Source organism: Zonotrichia albicollis, chromosome 18 (assembly GCF_047830755.1).
Source record: "Zonotrichia albicollis isolate bZonAlb1 chromosome 18, bZonAlb1.hap1, whole genome shotgun sequence".
Lineage (NCBI taxonomy): Eukaryota > Metazoa > Chordata > Aves > Passeriformes > Passerellidae > Zonotrichia > Zonotrichia albicollis.
In genome coordinates, this window is record NC_133836.1 from 11,309,353 (window position 1) to 11,325,604 (window position 16,252).

A 16,252-nucleotide genomic window follows, 5' to 3' on the forward strand; every position below is an offset into this window, starting at 1 on the left:
CCAGTTCCCTTCTCAAGCAGCCACCCCACTCTGTTATAGCACTCTTCTTCTTCTCACTGCTTACAGCTGTGGCCTGGTAAAGTCAGGCTGTTCCTAATCTTTGATAATTGGCCCAGCTGCAACTCCTTAGGGGTAAGATCACTTTCTACACTATCTTTATTTTCTTGTATTATATCCCTCTACAGTCACCATTCTATTTTCTCAAAATTCCTCTTTGCCCAGGATTTTCTCCTGGCAAGCTGAGAAGCCTCAGAGAGGACTGAAAACAGTAATTATCTGATTGCTGCTCCTGTGTTTGCTGCTTTGGGATGGGGCTTGGACGTTGTTTACCAACAGGTGAATGTTTGATTGGTTCCATGTGAATTGTTTTAAATTAATGGCCAATCACAGCCAGCTGTGTTGGACTCCCTGAGTCAGTCACGGGTTTTTATTATTCATTCTTGTTAAGCCTTCTGATGTATCCTTTCTCTTTCTTTAGTATGGTTTTAGTATAGCATAATATAATAATATATCAGCCTTCTGAGAACTTGGGAGTCAAATTCTCATCTCTCACCTCATCCTGGGAACCTCACCAACACCACAGGACCTCACCCTACATGACACAGCACTGCCTGGCATTGTATATTGTACGTTTTAGCTGATGCTAGGCCTAACTTCAGGGCTCAGTGCTGTGTGTGACATTCACATTCTCTGAAAAAATTCCTTTGCCCAGGATTTTTCTCCTGGGAAGCTGAGAAACCTCAGAGAAAAGGAAAACAATTCTTATCTCATTGGCTTCTCCTGTGTTGTGCTCATGTGGAATGTGTTTGGAGATTGTTTACCCACAGGTGATTGTTCCATTGCGTTCTGCTGGGAGTTGTTTTGGCTCATTGGCCAATCAGGGCCAAGCTGTGTCAGGACTCTGGAAAGAGTCAGGAATTTTCATTATTATCTTTTTAGCATTCAGTAAGTATCCTTTCTGTGTTCTTAGTACAGTATAGCATTCTTTAATATAATATAGTATAATAAAGTAATAAATTGGCCTTCTGAGAACACGGAGTCAGATGCATCATTCCTGCCTTCGTCAGGGCTTCCCTGCAAATACAATAGTTGTGTATATGATTTTTGAGCCCTTTGTGCATTTTAGTGGAGAGAACTGGTGACTAATTCAGTTGAGAGGGTCTCTGAATAACAGATATTTTGGAAAGGAGGCTGTGGAATGAAGCACATCCATACGTCTCTGCATGTGAATTGTCATTGCCTTTCACAAGGAAAATAAAAGTTATTTTCAGCTAGGTTAAGGGTTTTGATCAAGCATCTGGAAGATCTATTTCCTTCACCATGTGAAAATGGAATAAAAAGAATTAAAAGTGCCATCTCTGAAATGGTGACTTTGGTTGGGAGATGGCCACTGCTCGTACTGAGTTTGATATTCACTAAATAGCTGTCTATATCATCAATTATCATTGATTAAAAATACAGCAGGGACTGCCTTGCCTGACCTGTGGCTTAACATGGCCCTTCAGTCTGCCTTGCTTTGGTTTTGTTTCAGGTTCAGCAGCATGGCTATAGCTTGGAACTTCAGCAGAATTTCTGGTTTTGGTTTTACAATATTCTTGGGAGTGGGACATCTGCATGCCTTGGTAAAGAACTCTTGGCTCTGCTGTCTTCACAGTCCAAAATGTCTTCGTTTCAGCTTGGATTTGTCTCTTTGCCTTTCGACCTTTTGTTTCTTTTTATCCTTTTGCAATAGATTGCAGAACACTTGAGTCCCAAGTTACTTTTTTCCTGAATATTTTTGTCATTTTCAAAATTTTGGGTTCCCCAAATCATTCATAAAGATGTTCAATAGCACAAAGACAACTGTCACTTCCTTCCTACAGTACTTCAAAGAGAATGTGCCAAACAATCTTGAATTCCCACATTGTAAATGACACTTTGAAATCCCTCATCCAAGTGTTTTAACTTGTGTTGCCTTTATATTGTTCCTTCCTGTTAATTAAGATATCATGGAAGATAATTATGGCTATTTTAGAGATATCAGTGTACATGTAAACCAACACCATCACCATTATCAGGCAGTTTTATTTATCTTGCATCAAAAGGAGAGTCTGAGAAGTGTCACCAGCCATCATTATACACATCCTCCTGCTCTCTGTTGGTTACTGCCACAGCTGTGCTTCTTCCAGCATGAATTCTGGGCTAAGAATCCTTCCTGGTACAGTGTCCTTGTTCTCATTTATAAAATTCAGTGTCAGGATCTCTTAAAGCATTATCAAGTAGATATATTGTTGGTGTTTGCTTAATTTTATTTGACTGTAAAGTGTAGAATCTAGTTAGCTGCTTTAGTGTATTCATTTTGAGATGCTTTCTTATCTTTCAAGATGAGAATTCTTGTGATATCTAAGAGGCTTTTGAGTGAAGAAATTATCATCAGTAAATTTGAAAAGCTCCAAAACCATTTTAATATTGGCTTGAGATTTTCAGGTTATGTTTCTCATGATGAAGGAAAAATCACTGTGTGACTACACATGGCTGAGAGTTATCTTCAAAGAGCCAGTTCTGACAGTGCCTGTGACTGGAGGCCTGAAGGAGACACTGCCTAAGAGTTAATATTTTTCTTTATTTGCTTGAATATTGCCTCATAAGCATTTAAAAGTAGTTAATTTAAAAATTACTTTAGTAATGCTTGAAGGCTGCTTCTTCAGAAATAATTTTTAACATAAATTGCTGCATTATTTTCTCTGAGAATAAAAAGATGTTTTATGGCTTCCAAAAGAAAGAGGTGTCCTGATACAGATTGGACTTCTAATCATGAACCTTAGCTGCTTCACTTGATCCTGTCTGTAATGAATCCACAGGTGGCAGTCCATGACAAGCAGAAAGAGATTAATTTCTATCCAGGTATTTCCCAAGCAAGTTGAGCTTTCAGCCATCATGAGCTGTGAGATGGCTTTTGCTGAGCTGTTTTCAGCTATAGTGGAAAAGACATCAGGAACAAAGTGAAGTGTCAAACACTGCTGAGCCCAGCACATAACATGTGTTGGACCAGAAATACCAGGACATCTCTTCCATTTTCATTTGTACTAAACTTGATTAGCAGAAAACACGTTCTGTTTAGATGTGTTTACTTTTACAGTTGTCTTCTTGCCCTTTTAACTGATGTGCCTGCAGTTACTTCTGAAATTTTCAGATTATTTTTATGACCAGAGTCTGGAAGTGAACTGTGTGCAGCAGCACAATGCATGCACTACATACACCATGGCAAACATTAAGGTTTTTTATCATTATGATAACTTTGAATTACTCAATTGTCCCCTCTCTCCTGTGGGCTCCTGCGCTGTGCAGTGGATACAGTGAATGGTTCTCACTGGATTCAATATTTCATCTCCAGAGCTGCACCTTATTTAAGGACTGGGTACAACAGTGTTCATTTCCATTAAGCCCAGATACATCTGGAATGCCACCCAGGGCTTAATTGTCCTGGGAGATAAGAGGGTGGTATGTTCACTAACCACAGGAATCAGGGCAGACAGGTTATGGGAGAAGCATCTGCTAATTTTGGGTGCTTAATGTGAGATGTGTAATGTTGTGCAAAACAGGGTTCTGACTTTTAACACAGCTTTATTCTCATTAAAGTAAAATTCCTTTCATTTCACTTTGCAACCAAGAGTTAACTGCACTTCAGTCAGACACCCAGAATATGGAAAATGTAGCAAACTGATGTTTTAAATTTATTTTTTATAAATATAAATCTAAGTAATTCACTTATCATCACCCAGGCATTGCAGCATTCTGCTGTGATGTTTATCTGCCTCATCCATGAGGCCTCTTGGGGACTGCCTTTTTGCTAACTGAATATTGAGGGCATTTTGCTTTGACTTATTTTATGGGCTTGCTCTGGGCTTTGTACTTTTCTGCCAGGAGTTTGTCTGAGTTCTTGCACCTCCCTAGAGCAGCTTGGCCCATGCCTGGGGAGCACATCAGGGCTCCCCTGCTCTGTCCAGCCCCCACGGGGAAGGTGCAGGGTGCCAGCAGCAGGGTCTGCTGCTGGAAGGGAATGAAGGGAAACCTCCATGGCAGCTTGGGAGGGAGCTCCCTGCTCTTCCCTCAGTGTGTAGGGTGACTCCCAGCACATTCTGGGGGTGCAGCTGACTTCCAGAGCTTTGTGGTGTTTACTTTGCACCTGGGCAGGGTTTTCTACTCCCTCCTACCACCTGTATCTCCTGAGCAGATGAGGAGATGCTGCCTGCTCTGCCTGCACACTGTGCCACTCCAGCCACAGCTGGGGTGTCCCCTCTCCCCCTGTTCCCTGGGTATTCCCATTCCCTCTGTTCCCTGCCCACTGCACACACTGTTGCTGCCCAAGGCTGCTCTGGCATTGGTTTTGTCTGTACCCAGAGAGGGACAGGCACCAGAGCTGTTTGTGGTGTGGGTCTCAGCAGCCCTTGACTTGTCATCTGTGTGGAAAGGAGGCCTTAACAATTGTTTGTAGAGTCTGACCCAACTTGCTCCATTTCTTCTGGAATCTCAGGCTGGGCTGCTGATGCATGCCCTGCCATAAAACCAGTGCTTTTGCCAAACTTTGCTCTCAAGCAAGCCAATAGGGACAATGGAAAAAGGAGAAATAGGTTCCACTAATGCCTAAGATGTTTGTTTATTTAACTTGAGATTTAATTTTCCCAAACCTTCCTTTCTGTAGCAGCCGAACTGTTATGATTGAACTTTACAGAAATTCTGGGAACCTCTCTTGGAAAATGTCAGCCCAAATGTTTGCCAAACAAGACAGTGCCGGTAGCTTCAGAAGGTGTCAGACTGTTGGTAAAAAATAGTGATAATTCACTCTCAGAAAGAGAGAGAATGTGTCTGTCTTTCCCATACAGTGAGGGTGAAGAGCAGAGAAAATACCTGGATAAAGTTAGAGGAGGACAGAGAGAGAGTTTGGTACAGTATGAGGCCACAGGAAGGTGCAGGCACAGCTGGAAAATCAGTGACTGAAACCCTTCAGAGGGGAAGAGTCACTGCCAGGAGCTCTGGGGCGGGCAGCTGGCAGCCTGGAGGGCAGAGGAGGCTGGGAGAGGGGGAAGCCTCACTCACTGTCCCCCTGGTGCTGCCCCTCACTCTCTGTCACCCTGGTGCTGCCCCTCACTCACTGTCCCCCTGGTGCTGCCCCTCACTCTCTGTCACCCTGGTGCTGCCCCTCACTCACTGTCCCCCTGGTGCTGCTCCTCACTCACTGTCCCCCTGGTGCTGCCCCTCACTCACTGTCCCCCTGGTGCTGCCCCTCACTCACTGTCCCCCTGGGCTCCTCACTCACTGTCCCCCTGGTGCTGCTCCTCACTCACTGTCCCCCTGGGCTCCTCATGAGCAGAAGTTGCAGCCTGGGAAGGGCAGGAGTAGGAAAGGCTTTGAGGATGCTCCCCAGCAGAGGCAGCCTCAGGGATGTGCACAGGGCCCTGTGGAGGTGGGGCAGGGCAGGCAGTGGAAAAGCAAAGCTCATTCCACCACCCCAGGAAATGAGGAGAGTCCCTTCTCAGGAATTTAGAAGATGAGTTTTTGACAAAACAGATCTTTCCAATTCTTCCATATATCAGAGCAAGGGAGGCAGGAGTGCTGAAGTCCTGCTACTACTTCCTACTGTCTGTTCAGTTTGGGGGAGAAATTGCTGGTACTCACAGGCTTTCAGGTAGAATTTCTCTTTCCTTTTCTGCTGTGTGTCCATGGTTGGTGCAGCATTGGCAGCCACTGCCTGTCCTCAGATCAGATCCCTTTGTTCCTGCTGTCTGCCAGCTCAGCAGGAGCAGGGCTGTGGCAGAGCAGGTTGTGGATTTTGCTCCTAGCTTGGTCCCAAGGGGATGCAGGAAGCTGACCTCGGAAGCTACACAGTAAATGGGATTGCTGCTCCTCTGGGTACTGCTCCTGCTAGCTTGTCCTTCCCCCTCCAACACTTCCTAATCATTCTTTCTTCCTCTCAGTATTTGAATTGGTTTGTTTGTTTTGTTTTACTGTCACTTTCCCCTCACCACCCCCAACAGATGAAGCTTTTCCTCTTTATTCTCCAATTCTCTGCTCCTTAAGGCTCTGCCTGGATGTCAGCCCTTCCTGAGGAGAGCTGGCACACCAGTACTGATGTTATAAATAATGTTGGCTCCTCTCCCTGCTGCTTCCCCTCCCCACATGGAGCATGATTGGCTCGATTACAGAATTTGCCCCATTTAATATCACCAGGACAATGAGACACCTCCAGCAGAAGCTTTCAAACATATTTACACTTGAAAAATTGAACAGAATGTTTTTCTCCTTGGTAAGCTGGCAGCTCCTGTATGAGATTGTGAGCTGTCCTTATGGGAAACCTTCCTTTGAACACATTCATTGCATGGTGCATGAACAGCCTGTACCAAAGGAAGAGTTAAAGTGCCTTTTAAACACCCACTTTGAATCCCTGATTCTCTTTAAAGAGCTGTGTCAGCAGCAACCTCTTTGCAAAACCTTAGGTATTGTGGTTTTGGATTCTTAATCTGTGCTCTGCTAACATTTGCAAGAAAACAATTATTGCTGTTAATTTAAACAAGGACCAGGAAGCCCTGAGCTCTTTAAGCAGAGTCAGGAGGAGCTGCATCTGTCTAAACCTCGGAGCTGGTGAATGTCAGCCTCACAGTAATTGAACACAGCACAGGATGCCAACCTGGTTAGTAAACTAAAGCACTTAGGCTGACAGGCTGTAAACACATCCAGCCCAGCCGTGGCTCGGGGCCAGGGTGTGCTCTCTGATATCTCCACATATCAGATTTGTGCTCTCTGATATCTCCAGAGCTTCCAACCCCTCTCCCTGGCCCTGGTTCAGGTTGCAAGATTGCACTGTGACTCAGTCTTTTGGTTTTTAAGGCTTTGGCATAGCAAAAAGCATCACCCAATTGAGAAGAGAGGAGAACAGCAGGATCTTATGGGCATGAGATATCGGTGTAATTTCCTGTAGCCTGCTTTCCACCTTCCTTATTGTTTTGGTGGTTTTTTAATGTAGTTCATGAGGAGTGGAAGCAAAGCACTGATGTCTTGTTTGTTCAGATCTGGCTGGGTGCTTGGTCCTCGCAGCTCCCAAGGCAGGGAGACAGGAATGCTCTGAGTGCTGCCCTGATCCAGTCTGTGGGCTTTATTCTGAAACATGTGGGTAGGGAGGTAACCAAAGGATGGGAGGGCAGTGGGGAAAGGCTAGACATGGATGCTGGCATCAAAGAGGCTGGGACAGTCAGAGCATGAAATACCAGTCAGACTTGTACCAGTGGCAAACAGGCTGGCCAGGCTGGGGAGGAAGCATGGGGTGGATGGACTGCTGACCACCTGGCACTCCCTGCTGAGTGGTTGGAGTTTGCCAATACAGGCTGCTCCCACTTCCTGCTGGGAACATCCCATCTGCACTTGGGTTATAGGTGTATTTTCCCCATCCTCTGTGGTCTGGTGGCTGTGGCACCAGCTCCTCCACTTGCCACAAGCAGCTCAAAGATTTCAGAGTGCTGCCTTCTTGCCAGGGCAGGGGAAAGGAGTCCTCAGCCTTGGCAGGTCTCCCTGTACTGGGAAGCTTGACAGCAATGCCCAGGATGTTCCCACTCAGCTGTCCTGGCTGGAGAGCAGGAACAGAGGGGCAGTGAGGCTGTTGGAATCAGGGCTGCTCTTTGTTTCCCTTCTGTGCCAGACACAGGCAAAGCAGAAATGCCCTTGGCCCAGAGTGCAGCACAGCCTGGCTGCTGTGGGCAGGACAGAGCCCAGCCTGTGCCTGCTCACTGCTCTCCTGGTCTGGGTGAGCAGGTGAGCTGCTCCCAGCTCTGTAAGTGAGGAATGTTGTAATACCAAATCATAAACTTACTCTTCTTCCTCCTGATTTTGGCAGCAAGTGAATTTCTGAGTCTTGGAGTACATTTCATAGCATGTGTGACTTAAAGTACCCTGAGGCTGGAGCAGCACAGGGGCTGTTTTCCAGATGTTCCTGGTGCTCCATCAGCCCCAGCTGACACTGTGAGCAAAGGCCTCCCCCAGCAGGAGCTCTTGTCAGGACACAGCTCCCCGAGGGAGCAGGAGCAGCAGCACAATGCACAGAGCAGCTCCCTGGTGCTGCATTGATCCCTGACACAGCAGGAGCAGGGGATCGTCCTTTCACTCTGGAGGAAGCTCTATGTAAATTCAAGGTACTGCATTGGAGATCTTGTAATGTGCCCTGTGATTGTTGGAACAGCTCCCCTGAGGGTTTCTTGAGCAATTGCTGTGCAGAGCATAAAGCAGCCAGTGCCTGTCCTGTGCCTGCACTCCTGCAAGCATCACACTTGGACAAATGCCCCTGTTAACAAAGGCTTAGGACAAATCCGTGGGCTTTGCACAGTGCCCTTGTGGTAATGGGCAGGAAGGAAGGCCTGCAGTGCGTGCTGGGAGATGTTTGTCTCTCTGAAAGTGCATCTCTTGAAGGAGGAAATTAACATTCTGGCAGAAAATGCCTCTCTGTCAGCTGACAGTGCCCAGCAAGGGCTGGCCTGTAAATTAAAGCTTTTTCTTGTGAAGAGAAAACTGTTCTCAGTGCTTGAAGGAAAACTGGTGTGCCACTGTTGTGATGGGGAAGTTTAAGTCATTTCAATAACTTATCATTGTGTGCTGCTCTTTACAGATGTTACAAACATACCCAGCTGGTTTTTAAATCCTCACCTCCTCCAAGAGAACCTGGTAAAGATAATTATAGGGCTGTGTCAATATTGACCAGTTACCTCATCCTCAGCACTGCAGACTTTGGAGCACTGTTAGTTTTCCTCAATGCTTCTTTGTGTAGCTGTACTTTTTCTTTTGTAAGTGTTGTAAGAAATCTTTGGAAACCACGAGCAATTGTGTTTTTCTTGCACCAGGGCTGCCACATCCCTTCCTCTTTGGATGAAGGCAATCTTTGTTAACCACCTTGGGGCTGCCTGTCTTGATTATGTGTGTGTACCATGCCTTACAAAATGGTCCATGAGCTGGGCATCCAGGCACTCCTGGCACAGAGGCCATGAGGAATGGTCACAGCCCTGTTGGGCATTTCCATGCCAGTCACACAGGTGTCCATGGATGCAGGGTCTGGTGCAGGGTTCATTTTACCATGGAGTTTGTCACTTGTGTTCTTCTGAAGTCTTCTGAACACTGACTGGTGAATTATAAATGTCTGCCTTCTTTGAGATGCCTTTTCAAGATTTTAAAAGGCACTGTGGTTCTTACTGAATGTCACTGAAGGGTGGGCTGCAAAGAGAAGTTCTTCTTTCCATGTAGTACCTAATGTGTGTGTAAATCTTACTCATTTCCTTAGAACAGCTTCTGTCTGCCACTTTTATTTAAGAGGTGGTGGTGGCATTTGACACCTTGCAAAATCTTTATGAAGTAGTTGCTGCAAGTCTTTTAGGCTAGAATACAGCTTGTGAAATTTAATGAAACTGTTTGAAAATCAGGATGGTTATTGATGAGACAGAATCCAGAAATATCTGGGAGCGTGAGGATCTGTTTCTTTCTTTGTGTTGTGCGTGGGCTCAAAGTCACAGGATGTGATAGTTCCTCAAACTGAACCTCCAGCCCAGGTACCTCATCTGTACATCTGCAGAGCACCCTAAGTGCAGCTTTTTGGGGGGCAGCTGTAAATCCAGTGACTAGAGTGGAGTGTACTGCTCTGCTTCCTGATCCTCACACTGTGAAATCGAAAGCTTCAGATTCCTCTGGATATTAAGAGTAGGATGGAGCCCCAAAAAACCTACCCAAATCCTTGAAAGGTATGTACCCTTTCAGAGCCAACTCCTGACTCTATTCTTAGAGACCTTTAACAACATAAAAAGGCTGCAAGAGTTTTAAAATGCTATTTCTGTGAATGACAGAAATAAAAAGAACTGGGAATAGGACTCTGTAAAAGGGGGATGTTTCTCATTATTTATAACCTTCATTGCTTGACCAGTTTTTTCTAGAGTTTTTGGAAAGACTCAGTTTCACTTTATCAGGTTTAACACTTTTTCAGGTAACAGTTTTGAGAAGAAGGATAATTGAAATTCAGCAGAAGGGATTTACTGCTTCTTTTAGCACTTCATGCTAGTCTTCCCTATTAGCCTTTGAATGCAGTTATGTGGGGCCTGTTCCCCCCTCTCTCTCTTCAGTTGTTCTGGTTAAGAATTCCTTCATGGGATCCCAATAAGAAAATCAGCGTGGGCATTCCAAGCCATGCTGATTATTCCATCCTCTCACTAACAACAGGCACTGTGCTAGGTGGCACTGAAAAATAATTCAGGGAATAATAGAGAGTGGGAGAAAGAGCAGCCCTGTGGAGCCAGGTCAGGCTGTGCACACCTGGGGAGGGGCACAGGAGTGATCCTGTCTGCCCACAAACACTGAGGAGTGATCCTGTCTGCTCACAGAGTGATCCTGTCTGCCCACAGACACAGTGATCCTGTCTGCCCACAGACACAGTGATCCTGTCTGCCCACAGACACAGAGTGATCCTGTCTGCCCACAGACACAGTGATCCTGTCTGCCCACAGACACAGTGATCCTGTCTGCCCACAGACACAGAGGAGTGATCCTGTCTGCTCACAGACACACAGAGTGATCCTGTCTGCTCACAAACACAGAGTGATCCTGTCTGCTCACAGACACACAGTGATCCTGTCTGCTCACAGACACACAGTGATCCTGTCTGCTCACAGACACACAGAGTGATCCTGTCTGCTCACAGACAGAGTGATCCTGTCTGCTCACAGATACAGAGTGATCCTGTCTGCTCACAGACACAGAGTGATCCTGTCTGCCCACAGACACAGAGTGATCCTGTCTGCTCACAGACACACAGGGATCCTGTCTGCTCACAGACACACAGGGATCCTGTCTGCTCACAGACACACAGGGATCCTGTCTGCCCACAGACACAGAGTGATCCTGTCTGCCCACAGAGTGATCCTGTCTGCTCACAAACACAGCTTTGGAGAGCTCTCATGGAAGGAGGGAGGGCATTGCACAGGGCAAAAGCCCTAACATTTGTTTATGATGATGAATTCTGAATTTTTAAGTTCCATGTTTTGAATTTTATGAAGAAGTCTGGGCACCTTATTGAGACACCACAGTTGGATGACTACACACACTACAGCTGAAAACTGTAAATAATCTAAATTGTATCAGTTGCTAGTAAATAAACATTTATTGATGTTTTCTTTATGTTTTTCTTTTATGTTTTATATTTGCATATTTCTAGAAACAAGATGCTCATCACAAGCGGATGTTTTGGTTTTTAGTCTGAAAGTAAATTGAAAAACCAAGTGTGCTCTGGTCAACTGAATGGTCTTTTACTCTTCATCCTTGTTCTTGGGGTTTTTCCTTACTCTTCATTTTATAAATTTTTTTTTTCTCCTAAACAACTTCTTTGTAGAGTGAGCCAGACCTGGAGAAAGGCCTGGAGATGAGGAAATGGGTCCTGTCAGGAATCCTGGCCAGTGAGGAAACCTACCTGAGCCACCTGGAGGCCCTGCTGCTGGTAAGGCTGGGGCCAGGTGCCAGTGCAAACACTGGGGCTTGAATTTTCACTGCTGCTTCTGTCCAGAGTTTCCCTGAGCTCCACAAGCCATGGTTACAAGCTGCTGGGTGCAGAAGGGACCTGCTACAGCTCCAGTAGAGAGGGAGGCTTACAGGAAGGAGTGGATGTAGCAGAGTTTGGGGGTTGCTAATGTGGCAGTATCCAGGAGCTCTCTTTAAGTATCTGTGCTAATTATTAAGTGTTGCTTTACAGTTGGACAGAGATTAGGGAAATGGGGTGCAAAGGGGTTTTAATTGCGGCATTAATAACCAGGGAAAATCCACCTACCAGGGGTGGCTGGTCCTCATGAGAGACCTTGTTCATGTCTAGCTTTCAGGAGTTGTGAGAATGCAGATCTCACTTTTCATTAGGATGAAAAATATCTCTATGGAGGGATGTGTTGCAGTGTGGCAAAGGTGAATGTTCATCGTTTGCCTGATAATTCTTTCTTTCTTTCCTCATTTCAGCCCATGAAGCCTTTGAAAGCTGCTGCCACCACGTCCCAGCCCGTGCTGACCAGTCAGCAGATTGAGACAATATTCTTCAAAGTGCCTGAGCTCTATGAGATCCACAAGGAGTTCTATGATGGGCTCTTTCCCCGAGTGCAGCAGTGGAGTCACCAGCAGCGTGTTGGGGACCTCTTCCAGAAGCTGGTGAGTCAGCTGCCTTCCCCAGAGGTGCTGGGACCCCTCACCCATCTCCCAGGAGCTGGGGGTTCCCTCTGGTTCCTGCAGAGACCAAAGGGGTCTGTGGCTGAATAGATGAGAGGTTTCTCACCTCCTCACTTTGCCACTGCAGTGGAGGCCCTACGGCAAAAGGGGCTCTTTCATTGTGTTTAATTAAAGACTGCAGCAAGCTGTGGTGGTAAAATAAATACAATTTCACATAAATGTTGAATCTACAGGGTTTCTGCAGAGTCCACAAAGCATTTCCTTTAGCTGGAGATGGGACAGTGGCAGTATTACCAAGTGAACTTCTCAACACCAGTAGTAAAGCATTCCTCATTGCTGTGGAACTCCCCCACTCATCCTTCCCTCCCTCTCTGGTGCTTTGCTCTACCTGGTGCTGATTTATGGTCATCACCATTGGCTTTGCTTCTCTGCCACTGTCCTGCCTTTCTGCTCCCCTTGCTGTTGTGCTGATGCAGTGAACCTGCAGCTGAGAATCCTCCAAGCAACCTCAACAAAATTCTCTGAGTGCAGAAAAGGACAAAGACATATACAGCATATTCCTGAGGCTGAATTAAAATTGCTGAGTTTCTAAGCCAGATGACAAATTGTTTGCATTCTAGGAGGTTTTTTCGGCCCCTTTAGCCTCTCCCCTAGCATGTGCAGAGAGCAAAGGATTAAAGGAGCTGTTTTTTCCTTTTTAGAAAAGAAAAGAAGCTCTGCATTCCTGAGGTGCCTCTGGTTCTCAGGGTAGGAGTGACATTCCAGTGAGGGGTTTATTGGCTGGGGAGTGTGCTTTGCCAGGGTCCATCAATTGTTAGCAGCTGTGTAGCCCAGCATCAGCCCCATCCCCTGTGGAGCAGGGGGAGCTGGCCTGGAGGATGATGCTTTCTGTACATGCCAGCAGCTCAAGATGAAAATGCAGGAATCTGCTTTTCACTGCCAGCATGTTTTAGCCAGGAGGGGTCAAGTTGGTGCCTTGGTGAATAGTTCATGGTATGCAATTTGAGCAGCTGGTTTGAGAGGACAAACCCAGCTGCTGCTGGGTGCTGAAGCAGACACAGAAGGCTGTTGGAAGTGGCAGCCTCACAAGCTGCCCTGGAATTATGGTGCAGCAATGGGAACAGCACTAACTGGAGAAGACCTGAACATATTCCTTGGCAGGGCTGTCCAGCAGCCCTCTACTCACTGCACACCTACTCAGGCTTTTGTTTCAGGCCATTTCTTGTGGCTGGCTGATCTTGGGTGCAGGAGTTCAGCCCTTCCTCTGCTCTTATGTTCCCCTGATTTTTCTGCATTTGTGACAGAATTGATGATTTTGTTGGATTAGTACTGCAAACAAAGGAACAAATTGCCCTAGCGCAGGAGGCTTGGAGCTGGCATGGCAGTGTTAGTTTCGGGTGGTTTGGTACAGCAGTGGTGGGAATTGCTGGATGAGATAAAGCTAATAATTCTTGGCAGGCACTGGGAAGCAATGAGATGAGAGAGACAGCAAGAACATCAGGCTTTATAAGGCATCTCCACTGGATGTACATCAAATCTTCTGCAGCAGACTGTTTACTCGTGGTCATGTCATGCAGGCTGATGATAAACACTGAAATATCCAGATGTCCCTGGGGACATGAATTTTCTGTACTCACGCAAAAAACAGCGCAGTAGATTGGAGTTACAGATAGTGGATGCAAAGAGTTTCAGAATTCTGTGTGTTCTGGCACAAAGCATGATCTATTTGCAACATCAAATTGACTGTTATTACACCTTTTCCTGTTGAGAAAAAGAAAAGATGCCAGGCGTGTGGGAGTGAAATACGCTCCTCATTTTTGGAGAATAAATTGTGCATATTTTTTTATAGTGAGAAAGGAAACTCTTTAGAGCTCTTTTTAGAAATGAAGACATATTTAGCAAACATCCTCACTGATAAGCCTCAGAAACAAAAAATGTCCAAAATCCAACCATTTCTACCAACTCTTGTTTCATTTTCACTGAGTTCTTTTAAATTGAAAAAAAAATTAATCAGCATGAAAATGGTGTGTGAGCATTATTGCTTTCATTGGAAGCTCAGTTTTTAATGAAAAAGATGTCTTTGTGATGACACATTCAGAGGAGGAAAATGAAAGCTCAGAAAGACTGTTCAGGAGTAGCAGGAAATGAAAGTAGCAGGAAAGGAAAGGAGAAACTTTAAAGCTCTGCCATGTTAGCTGGCATCATCCAAATCTGAATGGCATGAGCCCTGCAAATAGTCAGTAATTCTGACAGCAGCTTCTTCACAGGATGGTGCCTCAGTGGCAAAAACAGATTTCATTCTCTCCATGCTGCTGGGGTCATCCCTGGTGTAAGTTTTCTTCAGCTTCAGTCATAACTGTGTAATTTTGTGTAAGGGTTGAGATTGGTTTCTAGTCTTTCAGTAAAATGTTACCTAGGAAATAGCTCACAGGGCTCTTAATTTGTGCATGGAATATTGTCCTGGGAGTGGCTTTTTCTCTTCCATCACGTCTGGCACAGAGCTCCACAGAGAGTGGGGAGCACAGTGGTTATGAGAGAGGGAAGGAGCAGTGGGAGTTCCTGCTCTGCCTCTGGCCCGTGTGCTGCAGCAGTGCTGAGGTGAGGGCAGCCCTGGCAGTGTCCCCTTGCTGCACCCTTGGCTGCTGCCCTCAGGCTGCAGGGGTGCCCAGCCCAGCCTGGCAGCTCTGCAGCACAAAGCCAGCTCTGCTCTCCAGACAAGCTTGGAGCCTGCCCAGGGATTCCCCAGGCTGCATCTTGTGTTCTCTGGCATGAATATGGCTGAAGTTCCTAAGTCAGCAAATGGGATCAGTGCTAAGACTCTGTGATAATAATGACTTACTGCCTGTTCCATCCTCTTCTGGACCAATTCCATATTCCTTCTGCTGGAGAAAGTGCCGTTTTCTGTCACCTAGTGCCCCAGTCACTGCCATCCAAACGGATTGTGCTCTCTTCTGTATTTCCTGCACTCTGCTGCCCTTATAATAATGCTCACTAAGGCAGATATGGGTGCTATCTGGGTTTGATTTAGTATAGCCACCATGCAAAGGCCAACAAGTAGCTTACTGGGGTCACATTTGTGCTGTTGGGCTGAATCATTCCTCCCTGATTCATATGCTGTGGCAAAAAGCCAGCAGCTCCAGTTACATCAATGAGCTGCAATATTAATAGATACTAATCTGGCAGTTTAGAAGGGAAAAATAGATGTCAGAAATAAGGATGTGTCACTCTCATAGGCTTTCACATCCTTCACAAGTAAACTTGTTCAGCATGGGGTGGAACTGGGTGCAGTGCTGGTTGGACAAAGTTGAGAGGTCAGAGATGTCCTTCTGGGCCTGCCCAGCATTCCCTGCAGTTGTTTGGTGTGAAAAAAACATGACCTGGTCACTGGATACCAAGACTGACCATCCCAAACTGTCTTTTTCCCCAGCATTTATTACATTCTGTTTTGCTTCCTGCAGGCCAGCCAGCTGGGAGTGTACCGGGCCTTTGTGGATAACTATGAGGTTGCCATGGAGACAGCAGAGAAATGCTGCCAAGCCAATGCTCAGTTTGCTGAAATCTCTGAGGTAATGTCACGGTGCTCAGACACACGAGCTGTCTGCCTCTGACTAATACCCTGCCATGCCACTCCTGTCTATTCTCCAAGTACCTCTGCAGCCCTGGCTTTGGGGAGTTGTGAGCTCCCACAGACTCAGCTCGGGTCCTTACACTGAATTGTACCCTGGGCTGGCCACAGACACAGCCTTTGTGTGCTGTCCCACCCAGGGAATCTGCTAGAAACTGGCTTTGCTTTGAACTTCTCCAGCTCTGTGCCCCCTTCATGCACTTCCAGAAGGGAAAGCTCCCTGTGAGTTTCTCATGTTTCTCTTGCTAATGATGATTCTGGCTGTGGTATAAAAGCCATCCTCAATGGCTTGCACAGTGGCTGTCAGTGGGATGGCAGGCTTCACTGGCAGGGAGAGGAGAGGGTAATTCTCTCATGAAAAAGGCAAGTGTGCCAGCCATAAATCTATAATACTATTCTTTGGCTTGCTCTGATTTCCTCCCTGAC

At 46.1% G+C, this 16,252-nt stretch overlaps 1 protein-coding gene across 1 annotated transcript in view; it reads left to right on the plus strand.

Moving 5' to 3' along the window:
• The window catches only part of BCR (BCR activator of RhoGEF and GTPase), a 100,008-nt gene that overhangs the window by 47,312 nt on the left and 36,444 nt on the right, over positions 1 to 16,252 (plus strand). Inside the window, exons 4-6 of the mRNA XM_074554125.1 lie at positions 11,387 to 11,491; positions 11,998 to 12,183; positions 15,660 to 15,767. Of these exons, the coding sequence (XP_074410226.1) occupies positions 11,387 to 11,491; positions 11,998 to 12,183; positions 15,660 to 15,767 (399 nt within the window). The remainder of the gene's footprint in view (positions 1 to 11,386; positions 11,492 to 11,997; positions 12,184 to 15,659; positions 15,768 to 16,252) is intronic.